The following is a 17232-nucleotide window of genomic DNA, read 5'->3' on the forward strand; positions in this document are numbered from 1 at the left end:
AATACCACATGACCAACAATATTCCAATCAAATGACAAGGATCTAGAGCCAATCATGGCTCTGCTTACCGTAAGCAAAGGATCAGCGCTTAAAGGAACACGTTGCCTTGGATCGGTCGAGTTGGTCTTTGAAAAGCGTTTGTAACCGTTTGTTATAAAATGCATATGGGTAGAAAGATGTTGTAAAAGTAGAATACAATGATCCACACAAACATGCCTCGAAATTGCGTGGTTTTCCTTTTACCTCGTCGACTAACACGTCGGCCATTTATGGGGGTCAAAATTTTGACTCCCATAAATGGCCGACCATGTTAGTTCGCACAGTAGAAGGAAAACCACGCAATTTCGAGGCAAACTTGTGTGGATCATTGTATTCTACTTTTAAAACATCTTTCCAACCATATGCATTTTATAAAAAACGGTTACAAACGCTTTTGTTTTGACCAACTCGTCCGATCTAAGGCAACGTGTTCCTTTAAGTAAACCTGTTCACAGGTTATCAAGTAATTGTTGCTTGTGCGCATCGATCTCCACATCTCCCCTCCGCATTATTCGCTTACACAGCTAGCACAAATATGATGCTTGCACAGTAAGCAAGAATGGTGATCGTAAGCGCAGATAGGGAGAGCCATGAATTTGGGCCCTGCTGGGGTGTTGTATAAACGTAAAATACAAGTTCACGTAAAATACAAAATGGTAGATATCTGTTGACTAAACAAATTGATCAGACCTAAACGCAATTCAAGAAAATAAATAAACGTATGGTTTCTTACCCCCAAAAGCGTGCATAATTAAGAGATAAATAAGCTTTTTACAAACACTTTGTATATACACAAATTTGTATAGTTAATTATGGTTGAAAAAATTCAACAAAAGTACTATAATTTAAAGGCAGGTCTATTTGCTAACTCACTGTCTAAAGAATTTTTCTGGAAACTATAAAGTAAACCATCAAATTCGTCTTCTTCTGTTAAAACATTATCTAAGAACTTTCGTTGGAAGCCTATTTTGTTTTCAAAAATATATAAGAACATTTTATTTAAGTTTGATTTCATAACTTTCTTGTTTAGGACTGAAAAAAAATGTCATACACTACTTTATATGACTGAACACTTCTTTTTTTAATGGACGGCAACAAAATCATAAAATTACTGAACACAGATTTTTCAAAGAAACCATCGTAATTTTGATTAGCAGAAACTGGTTACCAACTAAATTTCATAAACTTTACATTTTTGCAACTGGTGCCCCCTCAATGTTTTGCTTAAAGGCAGTGGACACTATTGGTAATTGCTCAAAATAATTACTATCATAATCATAAAACCTTTCTTGATTACGAGTAATGGGGAGAGGTTGATAGTATAAAACATTGTGAGAAACAGCTCCCTCTGACATTCTGAAGTGAAGTAGTTTTCGAGAAAGAAGTTATTTCCACGAATTTGATTTTGAGACCTCAGATTTAGAATTTGAGGTCTCGAAATCAATCATCTAGCAGCACACAACTCAGTGTTACCATGGTGTGAAAAGGGTGCTTTTTTCTTTCATTAATATCTTGCGAACCTTTTTTTTTGTACAGAAAGTGTCCAACGGCTTTAACAGCTTTATTAAAATTAGGACCAGGACTTGCTCATCCAGAGGTTGCGATACATAAAGTTGCCCCAAACCAATTGACATAGCAACTGTCTTGATAGTCTGAGAAATTAATTTTTAAGTAGTGACTTGTGACTTAGCAAGTCCTTGTTCAAGACATTACTCAAATACAGTAATGGCTTAGCTTTAGCTGGCTGTTTGGTGTATTCATTGAAAATTAGAGGTTCAGAATGAAATTGCCCTATTTAAAGTATCTTACATTTAGTAACTACACCTTCGATGTGCCGTCTCTAAAAAATAAAAGAGCTGATTGTTTAACCAACTAAAACTTTTACCCAAAAATTTAATTAATTTTTAACTACCTATATGAACAAGCTTCGTCGAGGATTTGTTCATAAAAGCACCAATGGTTTTAAAGCACCAATAAATTAGTTTAACAAGATGAGCTACAACATGTTATTAAGTAATGCTGAATGAATGCTGTCTGATCTGACAAATCGATTAAAAACAATAAACCAGGGAGGAAATTTGGTGTGCATAAAAATTCCACAAAAACTGGCCTGTGGGCCTGGGTTCCCCCCATATAGTTATATATAAGAGCTAGAGGGCGCACTGGCCTATATACGCGCTCCGGCATGCGCGCAGGCAGCCATTTTCTAAGTTGACAAAACTGGCATCTCACAGCGTGTGTTTGTGCGGCCATTTTGTAAGTTGAACAAACAGCATCGCGTGAGCGTTCAATAAAAAAAACCTCAAACATGTATTTCATATTCAACGCGCGTGCAGAATGATGTGCTTGTCATCTTGCGGTCCCGTGGCGTTTGTGCACGAAGCATCACTCGTGCGCCCTCTAGTTCTTATATATAACTCTATGGTTCCCCCTTATTCTAAACCCAGAACCTTTGTAATGTTGTAACATTCAGGAGGTTTAAAGATTCAGTACATGACCAGAAATACAAAGATACGAGTTTCTTTCTCCCTTTGATGACTGTTTTACTTCTTGCAAGAAAAGGTTAAGGCTCAACGAGGCTTTGAGGAAATCCTTGAAATCAGGAAAAATCCTTAGAAATATATGCCAGGATAACAGCCCTCTCTATTGAAGTGTTCGCATCATTTGGTGCTTGATTTGTGGCAAGTTGTTTTACTGTGTACTGGCTTAGAGAGCTTGCCATACTTGCGAAAACCCAATTTCATGTCTCTGCTTACCGTAAGCAAAGAATCTGCACTTATGGAAGCAGGGAATTCTATATTTCACAGGTTAGCAGGGATTTTTTACATTACTAGGCATTATACACTTAAAGAGCTAGTGCAGAAATTCTGCGCTTGCCCTGTAAGCAGAGAATGGTGATCGTTTAGCTCAGAATATGGCGGTAAGCAGAGCCATGAAATTTTCCCCTGATGCCTTGCTACTCTTTCTACAAGCAAAATTACCAGAGAAATAAGGGCTAGAGTCCCAAACATGTGTCCATGAATTAGCAAATGTGTGAATACAAAGTACTTCAGAATTCGCTGCGAAACCAAGTTATTATTGAAATGAATAAACAGAAAAGCACCCTTTCAATGTCACAACATTCTCATCATCAACTTTAACCTCACTCTGAGAGGTCAAGTCACAAATGCTAAAACAACCATTTCCTTCATTTTCTGGTAAAACTTTGTTACGCTTATATAAGAGATTACTTTTTCAACAAAATAAAAAAAATTGTATGGAACAAGAACAAAGTATGAATTTAAGTCAATGCAGTAAAAAAGAAAACAAAAACAAAAACCAGTACCATTTTCTCCACAAGCAATTACAAAAAATACTTAAGTAAAACACTAAGTATGCCGATGTATGGAAGAGGGGAGGGATGATCCTAAATGCTTCAACCGAGGTCCACAAATAAAAGCGTGGTCTCTACAAGGTTAAGATGGTCGGGCAAAATGAAGACCACGCCCGACCACGTCCCAACCACGCCCAGTATAAGAGTCAACTGCTTCTGTTTCTCCAACACACCAAGATGCCTCAGTCATCTTTCAACTGTTACACAGTCACATTTTTTACACATTATAACAAAAATAAATACCTGCTCTATTTTTCAAACTTTGCAGGAAACTCTCTGAACTTTCATAGCAGACACTTTTTAAAGCTCTTCAAAGAAGGCAACCCTTGCTTTAGTTGAACCAGATTTTATCTGAAAAGCAAATAATAAAAAATTAAATTAAACATGTTGATATAAACACTAATACTTTTGTTTTGGGGATGTAATATACGACACACTTCGCTCGGTGACGAAACCTGAACCAAAGGTGCTGGGATGGGCTGAAACTCTGGACCCAAGCTCTGGTGTTGTCAGCAGGAGAGTGTGGGTTCGAATCCCAGTCAGGACAAAACAGTATTGCTTAGCAGAAACAGGGTACCAGCCAAAATCACATTAGTTTTGCATTATTGAGGCTGGTGCCCAACTCAATTTCTGCCTAGCAAATAAACTTGTAAAAAAGTAATAACTTTGCGAAATTGGGCTCAGGTAGCTTCATGATGGGATATTCAAAGAAGTCGATAACACAATTCAAAATAAACTTACCCTGACGAGAGTAATGTACTTGGTCTCTCCCCTGTCGATCAGCTCATTGTGTATTCGATCAAACTCCGTCTCCTTCTCCTCGACCTTCATGACTTCAATCTCCGACTTGAGCTCGTTCAGCTGCAACTGAAGATGTCTGCTCTTCTCCAGGTAGTCCACCCTGCAGGACGAGACGATCAGACACTGATAATAATTATAATAATAATAGCGCGCATATCCATCACTAAGTGACGCTCAAGGCGCTTTAACATACAGTATTTTCCTGCAAGGTATGTGCGACTACATAGCGTCCCGTGCCTGGGTGGTTAAGAGCACCGCCCTCAAGCTCAGGAAATAACCCACTCCACACACGCAACTGCTGTGGTGCCCTGTGTTTTTGCAAAGTTCCAATACAAATTAGAGTTTTCCTCATAGAAGTGCCCCTAACAAGAGGAAAATGTATGTGCCCCTTCAAGAATGGAAACATTACTAGACAATATAATCCTGATAAAATAGAATAAACTGCTGAAAACTGCTTCCCAACCAAATTATGGTACAAATGCAAACAAAAGTTAGTGGCCTGACGTTTTAAACTAAAGTGAAGGTACACGTTTGGTAATTACTCAAAACAAATATTAACTTAAAAACTGACTTGGTAATGAGCATTGGAGAGCTGTTGATGGTATAAAAGATTGTGAGAAACGGCTCCCTGTGAAGTAGCATAGATAAAAGAGGTAATTTCTCACTCAAATAACAAAAGACTTCTAGCCAGAAGTCTTTTATTCCTTTCTGAAAGCACACAAATTTGTCCAACAAGGGTGTTTTTTCTTTCATCATTTTCTCGCAAATTCGATGACCAATTTAGCTCAAATTTTCACAGGCTTGGTATTTTATGCTTATGTTGGGATACACCAAGTGAGAAGACTGGTCTTTGAAAATTACCAAACGTGTACCTTCCTTTTAACCCTAGCAGAGTTATCAACCCTAGTAGTCTTTCTCTGAGGCTAAATGACAACAGAACACATGAATAGGTATAAGTGGAAAAACATAAATAAAGAGAGAGAGAGAGATTCAGAAAGCACACAGCAAAACACAATCGAAACCTATATACCTTTCTTTTTCAATTTCTTTGGATAGTTTCTCCACATCCCCATCTGTCATCAGTTCATATGAGTTGCTCTCGCTCTCGATCGCAAAGTCGCCGTCAAGTTGTAGCTTTTCTAGCTCGGAGCTTGTTATAACATGTGCGGACGTGAACTGTTTGAAAAATAGACACAACATCAGGATGAGTACACATAGTATGAGAAATCATTGCAACGAGTATGTTACTGGAAGAATAATGGCACACCATTGGTTCAATTTGGAGAGTACATAAATTTGTATTTTATAAGAATTTTCGTTGTAGACCTGAAACTTTTTTGAACAAAAAGTTCTACTAGTCTTGAGAATAGATTAAACCACTAAATGTGATTGGTGAGTTATTGCATATCGTGCATTAATTTAATGAATCTGGGTATGGGTACAATATTTGTTGCTTAAAAAGTGGCACACTACAGCGACAACGAGAACGCTAACAATAATGATGCAAAGAGAACGCATTCTATTGGTTGAAATGCTCCAAGCAGAATACGCCCAAGCTCATTCATAACCAATCGAGGGCGATCATTTTTATCGTTTTCATTTTCGTCCTGTATGACCGGGCTTTTACCCTCCCCCTCTATTAGGTCTTCATTGTGTTCTGGGAATCTCAGAAATTCTTAAAGGAACATTACAGAATTGGTAAGAAAACAAAATCGTGAAGATCACAGATTTACATCAAACTTACACGGTCGAATGATGATGATAGTAAAAAACATCCCTTGAAATATTTCTGCCTGAAATGCCATATTTGATGAAAAATAAGTAATTTAACTTTGCGTTTGGAGTTTATCGCTCAGTGAGCGTTTTATTCATTCTTATTTTGGCATCAAAGCAATGCAAAATTTGTAATCGGTTTTTTACTCTATTCTCATGACCCAGATGGCCGATCGATCTCAAACTTCTACAGGTTTGTCAGTTTGTGTATATGGTGGATTACATAAGTGCTTACAATGCCAGCAACTGTTTTGTTAGCAAAAACCAACTCTGTAATGTTCCTTTAAGAGGATTTGAGGGGAGTACTTCTGAACAAGAGGACAAGTTAAAGTATGTGAGCATTTTGGGAGGACACCCTGTATAGGCAACAACTGTTGGCCAATGGTAATTAGCATGGCTAATAGACCCTTCGCATGCGTACAGACCCTATTGATTGGTGCACTCAATTGCATCTGCGTCACGCCGACATGCGCTGCACTCAAAACGTTAGTGAGCATGGGCTATGTGCTATTTACATATTCCATGGGAAGGGTCTTTTGTCTAAAAGTAGTGCTCACAGAAGCATAGGGGTAGTTTAGGAAAAGTACTCACATCTAGTAGTGGTAATTTAGTGACTTGGATAAGTTTCTCCTTTGCATTTTTCTCTGCCTCTCTGGCTCGGACCAGTTGCTCTTTTAACCTCTCTGCCTCCATAGCTCTGAAGAAAGAATTTTTTTATTATCACAAATTGTAGATCACAACAAGCCACAATTAGAACCAGTAAAATAAAAACCATGACATAGTTCCCAAAGAACAAAATATACATAGCAAAGTAGATATATATACACATTGTGTTACCCCGCAGTACCTCAAAAACTACATATTGAATGTTTTTCTTTTGTTGAACAGAAAAAAAATTAATTTGACTTGTAAAAAGCTAGAATTTTAGCGACGCGATGATGGGTGCCGTTTTTTCCATTCAACGCAAAAAAAATTGCTTTTTGCTTTCGCATGAATTATGAACCAGAACCATTTATTTGTGTACTGTTTACCTTCTGTCTGATTCCTCGGCCAACCTTGTTGCAATCATCTCAGCTTCATGAGCTTTCATCTCCATCATTCGCCTCTCTTCTTCTGTCTATAGTAGGGCGGCAAACAGATATAACAATTAAGACAATGAACACCTTTCAGAGGACATTTTCTAACATTATCAAGAGCGAGTTTTGGCAACCCTAACCAGAAACATGTTTGAGCTTTGGTAATTGGACGAGCGTTTTCGCGTGTTCGTTTGAACCGCTGTTCTGACCAAACCGTAACGGACTTGTTGGCTCGGTTAGGCTTGGTTTTAAAACTGGGTCTTCAATGGCTATTCACACCAGGGCCCAATTTCATAGCGCTGCTTAACAGTAAGTAAATTTTCGTGCTTACTTTAGCAGAAAAATTTGCTAGGGTGCAGGCGTATTTCACAGGTTAGCAGAAAAATTGGGTGGCCATATTGCGTGTTTACCATGGATTTGCATTGTGACATCATTTATTTTAGTGTGATAAGCACCAAAAGGTTAGCATGCCTTACCGAGTGCTTACGGTTAGCAGCGCTATGAAATGGAAATCGCACAGTAAGCACAAAATCGGCCGCTAAGCAGTGCTATGAAATTGGGCCCTGGCAGTGTCTAGGCAGTGCAATAATAGCCTGTACCCTGATGCGGTATATCTCAGACTTAGCTTGGTGAGCCTTCTGCGCAAGGAGCATCGCTTCCTCTTAAGGAAGCCTTAAACAGCCAATTAAAACGGGCAGTGTCTAGGCAGTGCGATAAAGGACCAATCATTCTCACCTTGATAGCCTGTACCCTGATGCGGTTTATCTCAGACTCAGCTTGGTTAGCCTTCTGCGCAAGGAGCATCGCTTCCTCTTAAGGAAGTCTTAAACAGCCAATTAAAACCGGCAGTGTCTAGGCAGTGCGATAAAGGACCAATCATTCTCACCTTGATAGCTTGTACCCTGATGCGGTTTATCTCAGACTCAGCTTGGTTAGCCTTCTGTGCAAGGAGCATCGCTTCCTCCTCAGCTACCTGTGCCTTCTCCCCTAACAACTCTGCCGTCTCCTCCGACCTCATCTGTAAACCGAAGGAACAAACCAAAAATCCTTCTACTGACTGATCGTTCACTGTGGTTTTGAATGACCCATTTACTTATTTTTTAATTCAATGCTAAAATACTGTATGTAATGTGTATGTAATAGGGATGATAACGACCTTGATTACTGTTGTACACTGGTTTGTATCCTGACTTTTCATGTTTGTCATTTGTCTGTCCATCCATAGGCCGGGGGAAAAATTCTGTTGCTTCACCCCGAACCTAGACGTTGCCATTTGTTAAAAGTGCACTTTTAAATCAATTTTCTGTACTGTTAATTTTGATTATAACAGTTTTTACTATTCTGTGATTTATGGCAGCATTTAAATAAATGCAAACCTAAGCTATGCCAGTGTGCCTTGCGATCTGCAAATAGTCATGTGCATCCCCATGCCAGTGACAGAAGATGGTGAAAGTAAAACATTTTGGGGATCACTGTGGTCCCACAGACATTGCTTAATTGCGTCAAGGAAATAAATGTGCACACTCTTATGGGTCCCAATGTTGGAAGTTGTGCATTGATTACAGAATGTAAGGAATATATCTCACCAGGGCATCATGAGCGAGTCTGGCCTCGTCCCTGAAGTGGACCAACTGTTTCTCCATGTCCTCTTTATCTCTCTCTGCTTGCTCCCGTAACTGTCTCTCTCTCATCAGCTTATGTCTTTCAATCTGATCGAGAAGATCATGAAAGGTTACTTTTTAAGTTTCTAGGTTCAGTGGAGTTCATACTTTCCTGCAAATGCGAATGCGAAGCAAATGTTGACGTCACAAATTCGCAACGAATACTTCGCAGCAGTTCAACTCTGTTCAACTCACTTGCGAGTATCGCTGCGAAAAGAAGGTTGTGATGTCAAATTCTTGTCAAATTCGCATCGCATTCTCATTCACAGGAAGTATGAACTGGGCTTAAATCTCTTCGAAGGACAAGAGAGGGTGATTTAGTGTTCCTGGTAAACTAGATCATTTTCTGCTTGGTGTTGCATTTCAATCTTCTTTATCAATCTTTTTTTTTCAGTTTGGGGCTTAAGTAAACCCGATGGGGATGGGGGTGGGAGGGGGGGGGGTTGTAAGGTTACTCTCAGCACATGACCAACCCTGTTAATCAATGTTACTCACCAATTTTCATCAAATACTGAAAAAACTTTCAATTCGTTTATTTCAAATCAATTTCATACTTTTCCAAATCAAAATAAACATGGGTCAATCAATCAGATCAGTTTGTGGTGATTTTTCTTGAGAAAAAAAAGAGTTTAAAGGAAAATAACTGTTTTAAAGAATAATAGCTCTCTGCACTAATGTGGATGACGTCACTTTTGCTCAAAATACCTGGCTATCAGACAAAAATTCCACAACTTTAAGAAATCATCGCATCATTGACAAGACAAACTTCTCTAGAAGTGTATAAAACTTGGTACATGTACGCACATGTATCTTCATGAAATTTGAGACGTTTATCTGAGATCCGGGTAATTGGCCTCTGTTTTTAGCATTAGTACGAGAGCTATCGACGAGACTTACATGTCTTTTGGCTTTCTCTTCTTTGGCTTGTGCTTTCATCTGTTGGACCTCCATCGTGTCTGCCCTCCTCCTCTGCATAAACAGCTCATGGTTGCCGACACAAAGATCCAAAATCTGATTGCAGAATTATATTTTCAAAGTTAACGATAAGACACATTCTTGACAGAACATACCAATAGATAAATCACTTGCATTGGCTGCCATTCTACAAATTTCGTCAGTTGATGCAAATTCGCCCCAAACAAAGCTAAAAGCTACTCTTGGCTAAGGGTTGCTAATAGAAAAAATTTAGGATGAAAATAACTCGGGAGAGCTATAGGTAAGTATCCCTTGCATCGATCGCTATTTTAAAACTACTTTTTCTCAATGCAAGTTTGCACCAAATAAAGCTACTCTAGGTAAGGAGCTACAAATAAAAACAAAATTTACAATAACACTCTAAATTTCCCTCCTGACAACAACTGACAACACTCACCAATTTATTAAGTCGTAACCTAGGCGATATGAAACAAAAGTCCGGTGATTTCTTGTCGATCGGCTTGATGGTGAACTACAAGGAGAGAGACAGACAGGAAAAAAGCTTAGAATTTATCCAGTAGAGACAGAAAATGATTCTTTCCCTTGTATGCCAATTACATTTATGCATGCGTACAGATACCACTGGCTGGCAAACACCATAGAGAGACTGCTAGGTCATTCCGATGGCCGTAAAGCCGATGGCCCGCGTGTTTTGCAATGCACGTAAAAGAACTCAGTGCACTTTATTGTGCAGGGAAGGGGTTCGCTCGGTGTTCATGGTTTTATTGGCAGCATATTGCACCACAGCACCTTGTAAACAATTACATGGTGCTGTAAAAAAAAAGGTTTCATACTTGAAAACCTAGCTCCTAATACCTTGAAGAAAATACTGAGCGCCTTGACACGCCCCTAGGGGTTTATAAAGCACTATATAAGAACCCAATGATTATTAATGTTATCATTATTACCTTCTTGTCTTTGTAGGATACATTCCTGATTTCACTCCAGGGAAACGATATCTTTGGTACCAATTTGTTGTCTATTTCATACACGTTCAGACCCATTGCATCTACACCAAGGTATAAGTCTGTTCCTTTCTCGTTCTGTAGGAAAAACAATCAATCAAGCAAGATTGTATAAATCTCAGCATCACGATTACGGTAAGCCCGGGCGACTAGTGGGACTAGTGTCGTAGTCGCGACTATTGATTGATTAGTCGAGACGTAACTACCGTTTAACAACTACCTTCCACCTCGACTACTGCTAATTGGTTTGGTGAACCAATTGTGTCGCTATTCACAACAACATAATTTACCTACAAAAACAATCAGACATCAGTGACACAATCCTTCAATCCTTTTAGCTTGAATTTTATGATATTTCGCCTGCAGCAAACATTGCCACAATGCATCTTGAGAATTAAAAATTAGTTCAGACTTTTTCAGGTGCAACTAGTCGAGTAGCAAATTTCACAAGTCGGCCAGGCCTAGATTATGGTGGGGTTGCCTTTCACCTCGGTGGAACCCAGTTCGAATCCAGGACCCGAGCCTTGCATCACGTGGATGAGGTTTGGGGGCTTTCCTCCCAGATTTAAAACTGACATTTTTTCATCCTCTTTTCTACACTGGTATATTCAGGCCTACAAGTTATACTGCTGATCACTTTTGAGGGTCCCTTGGTTTTATTTACTACAAAAATATATTAGAGTTGACTTGCCTTTATTTCAAAATAGTTGACGCCGTACATTTCTAGGTCTTGTGTGATCTTTAAGTACTCCATCTCAGCTTCATCTCTGTGGTAACAACAAGAGCAAAACAGTCAATTCTACGAAACACAGTTAAAACTCTGAAATGGTCACCAGTGTTACACATAGTGTGTAGCCAAAATGGCACAGCAGTGTTGTAACTAATTGCAAAAAGTCTGTCAGAGGTTCCAGTTTTCAGTCAATTGCTACTGTGGATTAATTTTGGCACGACCTTACTTTCCAAAGATCAAAAATATTTGTTCTTCTAAAAAATGAATAGTATATCTTGCAAACACAGCCATAGCTCAGGCCAAACAAGTTCCCTCCACCCCCCCCCCCCCTTGGCTTTATTAGTTTGTCAACTTCCAACACCCAAGGGAGCTGATCGACTGTCCACCTGAATTCATCCATTATTATATTATATTTGTAAAATGACTGCTCATGCAAAAAGTTCCCTGCCATCCCACACACAACTGATTCGAAATTCAGTTCCAAATAAACACCACTGATACCCACTAACCGAATGTCATGTTTTTACCTCATGAGTCCCTGGTGTTCGGAGTACCACGCAGTAATTCTCTCCTCCCACATCTCGGCAGTCATGTCAAACTGTTCCACGACCCGCTGAGGAAGGAGTTCCTCACTCGCCAGGAACCCAGGATGGTGCATGTTGTGATCATAGTCCCCATACTAAAAGAAAATAGAAATTGTAATTTCAGTAAACTACAATAGGCCTTTTTGACTTGGGTCCAATTTTCTTTTATAACCAGTGTAAAATAATAAACAGTATTTATACAGTCTCAGTGTTTGAGTTTAATATAAATGTGTTGAGTGAATGAGAATTCCCTGGAATATTGACTTACGTGGCTTCATATAGAGCTACACTGTAATAGTGTGTTATCAAGTGATGTATGACATCAAAGTACAAGTCGAGCTACCGTTCACTGCTAATTTGCCTGTTTTTATCTTATTGAAAATCAATTGAACACAAATGAATAACCCATCAAAATTCATCAAAATATAACAGTAAAACTCATCTGCGAAGCCTGGAGCTTCTAGAAATTAAAGTTAAAATTCGTATCACGAAAAATGATGAATGAAATATAAAAAAAGGGTGGTGATTCGGTCTTGAACCTTCGTTTAAACATTGCAGGGTCATATCAGTGCGATAAAGGACCTAGGCTTTGACTCGGCCATGAACATGCCAGTTTTAAACGTACATCAAGAGCTTGTCCCACTCTATTATTCCCTCGTTATTGAGCAAAAATCGGACACTTATTTGTTAACAATCTCATAATCTCACCTTGGCCTGAACAGCATAAGACGCCAATAAAACTGAGGCCTCCGGAGGGCAGTACACCTCCTCATTCAAGATCTGCTGCTTGACTTGAAGGAAGAATAGATGCTGGGTGATCTCCTGGATCAACTCTTCGCTCACTTCCTCCGGATAAAACTTGGCTGCAAACAAGAACGGCATCGGGGACGTCTTAGGGATGCCTTGCTCTTGCACCTATTGAGTGGGGAACAAAATTAGATTATAAATTGGTTTTTACCCATTACATGTACACCGATGTGTTTTAGCACCTTATACTCAGTACTTTCCTGAGTTTTGTGAAAAAATCACAGGCATGTTAATCGGGTGGGATTCGAACCCAAGACCCTTGCAATTCTAGAGCAGTGTCTTACCAACCAACTACACCAACGAGAATGCCTGAACTGCCTCTAGCTATTGGGCAATCTTGATGGTCTAGTTGGTAAGACACTGCTCTAGAATTGCAAAGGTCGCGGGATTGAACGCCTGTAATTTGTTTTCATAGAGCTCGCAGAAAGTATGAAGTATACAGTGCTAACACACATCGGTGTAAGGGTAAAAAGACAAATTTAAAATTAGATCAGTTTATCTTTTATTCATAGCTTCTCGAGCGTTCAACATCATTGTTACACTTAAGTTACAAATAGAAAAAAGATCCATGCAATTTACAATTTTGCAATTGACTATTGGCATTGATATTTCTGACACAAGTATTTCTATGGTCCTCAGTGCCACGCCATCTACATGTAGTTTTCTAGCTGGAAAGGGAAAATCTGCACAAAAATATTGCAAATAGTTACACAAAAGTTCAACTTCAGTGTGGGACTGTCTATATGAGCGCATAGCTCACACAACCGATGTCAGTATGGCAGCCCACAGTCATGGCATTTTCTATAAATTTTCCAATGGAGGTGCCCTTTGCAAATAAAAATGGCCTTGCACTTTTAAAAATGAAATTCCAGGCCTGGAGAATATATCCGTTATTATCCTACTGCATGCAGGATAAACTCACTTTCTTATCCATCTTAAGCCAGCTGATGTATCCCTTGTGATCGATGAACCGCAGACCAAAGTACCAAGTTTCCCGTAACCCAATGGTTCTGGCCACCAGGTCAAATAATTGTCGGCCAGTTGCTTTCCACTTTGAAAACAGAAAAAAAACGAATATTCTTTAATCGTTGCAACAAAAACCTCTCAGGAATTTGAGGGTTACTTTTACAATGTGTCTCACTGGGAAAAACTTGATATAATGAGAAGAATTTCAAAATGATTGCTGGGTTAAAATTTTGTCACATTTAGCTCAGGGCTTGAATTTTAGGGTAAAATAGGGCTAGTAGTAGCTCTAAAGCTTTACCGGACAAGAATCTAACTTACAAGAAAATAATCTTAACTTTGAGAAAGAACATTCTACACAATTTTACATGAAAATTGTTTTATTTGAGCAAGTGCTAAGAGAAGATTGATCTCACTTTGTCTTGTGGGTAAGTAGGCCTACAGTACACATAGGTCAATGTTTTGAAACTCAATAGACCTGATACTAAACAGACTCGAAAGCCAAATTTGAGCACAATTCATGTTTTTTAATTACACAGAAAAAAACAAGAAGCTGGAACTGTCCAGTCATGATTTTACTTGTCATGCAAAAAATTTACCCAAGCACTGATCTCATTGTTTTGACATCCAGTGTTCAAGTGCAGTGGTGCCTGAGTTCCAGTCTCACTGGAAAACATTTATCAAGTCACCAGTTTTACTTCTTTATACCGCTTGTCAAAACCATGCCATGGAAAACAATGTTATCCATGGAAAAAAATACCTCATGGACTTAACATAATAAATAACTGATACTAATATAGGCCTACTGTACCATCATTTTTTATCAGTGATTGTTTTGCTAAATAAAAGATGTTGCTGGTGAACTGTGGTTGCCGTTTAGGAAAAAAATTCAACCAAGTTCAATGGTGTTCACTTAGACAAAACAAAATATCAAACTGGTTGCAACCTTTACCCTGTGCACACACAAGATACAATGTTACTCAGCAGATAGCAATTTATTGAGTCTACAATGAAAGGATTTAATGTAAATTGTGGAATAGTGTCGTGGCCGAGCGGTTAAGAGCACCAAATATAAACTCCGAAATTTCTGATCAGCAGAGTGTGGGTTCGAATCCCCAGCCATGGCCATGACTGACACTTGTGTCCTTAATTAAAAGCAAGACACTTAACCATTGCTTCGTCCTTCGGATGGGACGTAAAGCTGTTGGTCACATGTGTTGTGTAAACGCATGCAAAAGACCCCAGTGCACGGGTTACCTCCCTCTAATTTTGGAGGGAGGTAGTGTTGATTTGTGTAATTCATAGACGTTAGTAAACCATTGTTTGTTATTGTATGAGAAAGGATGGCTTTTGCCAGCTTGGTGTTAACATGAATACATTGTATATTATCCCCTTTTGGGAGTTAGCCGAGTTCCCTTGGTTGGAAGGGAAGATCATTTAAACAGACAAACATCAAACCAAATGAAAAGAAGAAAAAAACATTTCAGTTCATGGAATCATGGGAAAAGTTTCCGTATGGCGCCACCACTTTTTCATTCGAAATAAAATAATATAGTATCTAATTTACCTGATTGATATCCCTTTTTGTAAAAATGAGTGAAAAAGTGGTGGTGCCATAGGGAAAGTTATCCGAATCATGTCATAAGAGCACCGAACTCAAGCTCTGATGCTTCTGTTCAGCATAGTGTTGGTTCGTGACAATTGTGTCCCTGAGCAAGACACTTAACTGTAATTGCTTCTCTCCACCCAGGGGTAAATTGGTACCTGTGAGGGCAGAGATGGTTCTTGTGAATGTGATTGATTTAGCCGAGTAGCGCATATTAATGTTGCACAGGCTGCATACTCCCCACCAGGGAGCTGAGATGGTTCAAGGAGTGAGTTAAGGCCCAGTGACCAGCGGGGTAATAATGTGAAGCGCTTTGGGACGCCCTCCGGGTGTGAAAAGCGCTATATAAAAACGGGTTATTATTATTATTCAATGTGAATGTTCATTCATGGTTCATTAGTCTAGAAGGTAACTTCAATTTGTAAATTACATGTACATTTTATTGTACAAACGACGCATACAGATAACAGAAACCATGGATTGGAGGTACAAGAACAGACACAAGACAATAATCTTTCTTATCAACACATCTTCAAACAACAAAGCTCCCCACTTCTCTTGCTCCCTGCCCCTCCCACTTTGTAAAAAAAAACTTCAAAACAAATGCGATAAATGCTAGAATTGAATTCTTGAAATAACTCACGTCTATTCCAAATTCAAGTTCAGCATCCATTGTTGTAACACGGACGCTGAAAGTCTTCGGGTTTCTCCGAAGCACCGACATTTTGCCGGTGACCTGCCGCCGGCTCCCCGCAGCGTTGTGACCGCCTAACTTCCTTGTCTACTCTCGCTGAAATGAACGTGTCGTTCGGTCATCCAGTCAAAACAAAGATGGGTTTAAACCAAGGGTATTTATCGATCGAAATACCATAGCTATAGATCACACGTGAAATTCTAAGGAATTGGAAAGTAGGTCGAAATATGAGGTGTACAAACCATCATAAAAACAATGTAAATTGTGAGTAATTCCCTAAAAATGTGCGACACATACTGAAGTTATGCGTGGACAATAACGATTGTGTACACAGTTTTTGTATGTGTGTTCATATAGCAGGCGCGCGCGCGGTGTATGTAGTGTGTACGGTACGTGTACCATCTCGCCCCTGCAAAATTACCATACATAGTCGTCCACATAGCAAAGTCGCCAATCAATAATGGCCCTTTCAAATGCATGCCTTACAAAGTCGGCCTACCAAAGTCGCCCTTACACTTTAAACTCGCCCACTCCTAGGAGTTGCCCCAGATAATAGTGTGGGATTTGAAGACATGTTCATAATTGAGTCACCTGTTGGTCTTTGCAATTGGTCTTTCTCTTTAGTTCTAAGTATGGTAGTATTTATCATGGATGTCTATTTGATCCCCCCCTTTCACGGTATAGAACAGTTTGATAAAAGTTACACATCATTTCCTGACTTGGTGATGTTTTCACCGTGAAAACATCTTCAAAAAATGTCACTAACAAAATAAAGATTACTAACAGCAGTACACATGCAGTCTGGGCCAAATTAAATCTGCTGATACACAAAAAAGTTGCTGAACACAACAAAAATAGGCTTACCAGAATTACAATGTTTAGACTGGTGTTGAGCCAGTTTCATTAAGCATGTAGCCCCAACATTGCTATATAAGCACAAAATAGTATTTACAGAAACAAGTTTCCAGCCAAAATGACATTAGTTTAGGATTGTTGTGGCTGGTGCACCACTCGACTTTTTCTTGATGAAATTGGAAATTGGACCATGCTCATTTCTGCAAAGCAAAAAATTGTAAAGCAATATTTTCTGCTTAAGTATGAAATTGGGCCCTTGTGCGTTGATAATGCACTGCAGTAATTGCTTGAGTGAGTGTCGGCATGCTTGTCTGACAGGCATCAGGCATA

The 17232-nt window shown here is 39.2% G+C and overlaps 1 protein-coding gene across 1 annotated transcript; it reads right to left on the minus strand.

The window, feature by feature from the left end:
- Nucleotides 1-373: 373 nt before the first annotated feature.
- LOC139938506 (merlin-like) lies at nucleotides 374-16381 on the minus strand. The gene is made up of 15 exons (XM_071934072.1): nucleotides 15997-16381; nucleotides 13707-13835; nucleotides 12686-12892; nucleotides 11921-12072; nucleotides 11355-11430; nucleotides 10607-10741; nucleotides 10096-10170; nucleotides 9621-9734; nucleotides 8649-8771; nucleotides 7949-8080; nucleotides 7018-7103; nucleotides 6578-6683; nucleotides 5244-5389; nucleotides 4154-4313; nucleotides 374-3763 (listed from the first exon to the last, which is right to left on the minus strand). Exons 1-15 carry the CDS (start codon nucleotides 16075-16077, stop codon nucleotides 3713-3715), a joined length of 1773 nt encoding a protein of 590 aa, XP_071790173.1. The 5' UTR covers nucleotides 16078-16381; the 3' UTR covers nucleotides 374-3712.
- Nucleotides 16382-17232: the final 851 nt, after the last annotated feature.

The sequence above is a fragment of the Asterias amurensis genome, chromosome 6 (genome assembly GCF_032118995.1).
Source record: "Asterias amurensis chromosome 6, ASM3211899v1".
Classification (NCBI taxonomy): Eukaryota; Metazoa; Echinodermata; class Asteroidea; order Forcipulatida; family Asteriidae; genus Asterias; species Asterias amurensis.

What these genes read in the sequence shown, in the direction of transcription:
- LOC139938506 (XM_071934072.1), bottom strand. Translation starts at nt 16,077, where the DNA reads ATGTCGGTGCTTCGGAGAAACCCGAAGACTTTCAGCGTCCGTGTTACA. An exon ending in TCAACTATTTTGAAATAAAG is followed by an intron (nt 10,742 to 11,354) that starts GCAAGTCAACTC and finishes TTTTTCCTACAG; the next exon opens with AACGAGAAAGGAACAGACTT. An exon ending in GACTCGCTCATGATGCCCTG is followed by an intron (nt 8,081 to 8,648) that starts GTGAGATATATT and finishes TTCGGTTTACAG; the next exon opens with ATGAGGTCGGAGGAGACGGC.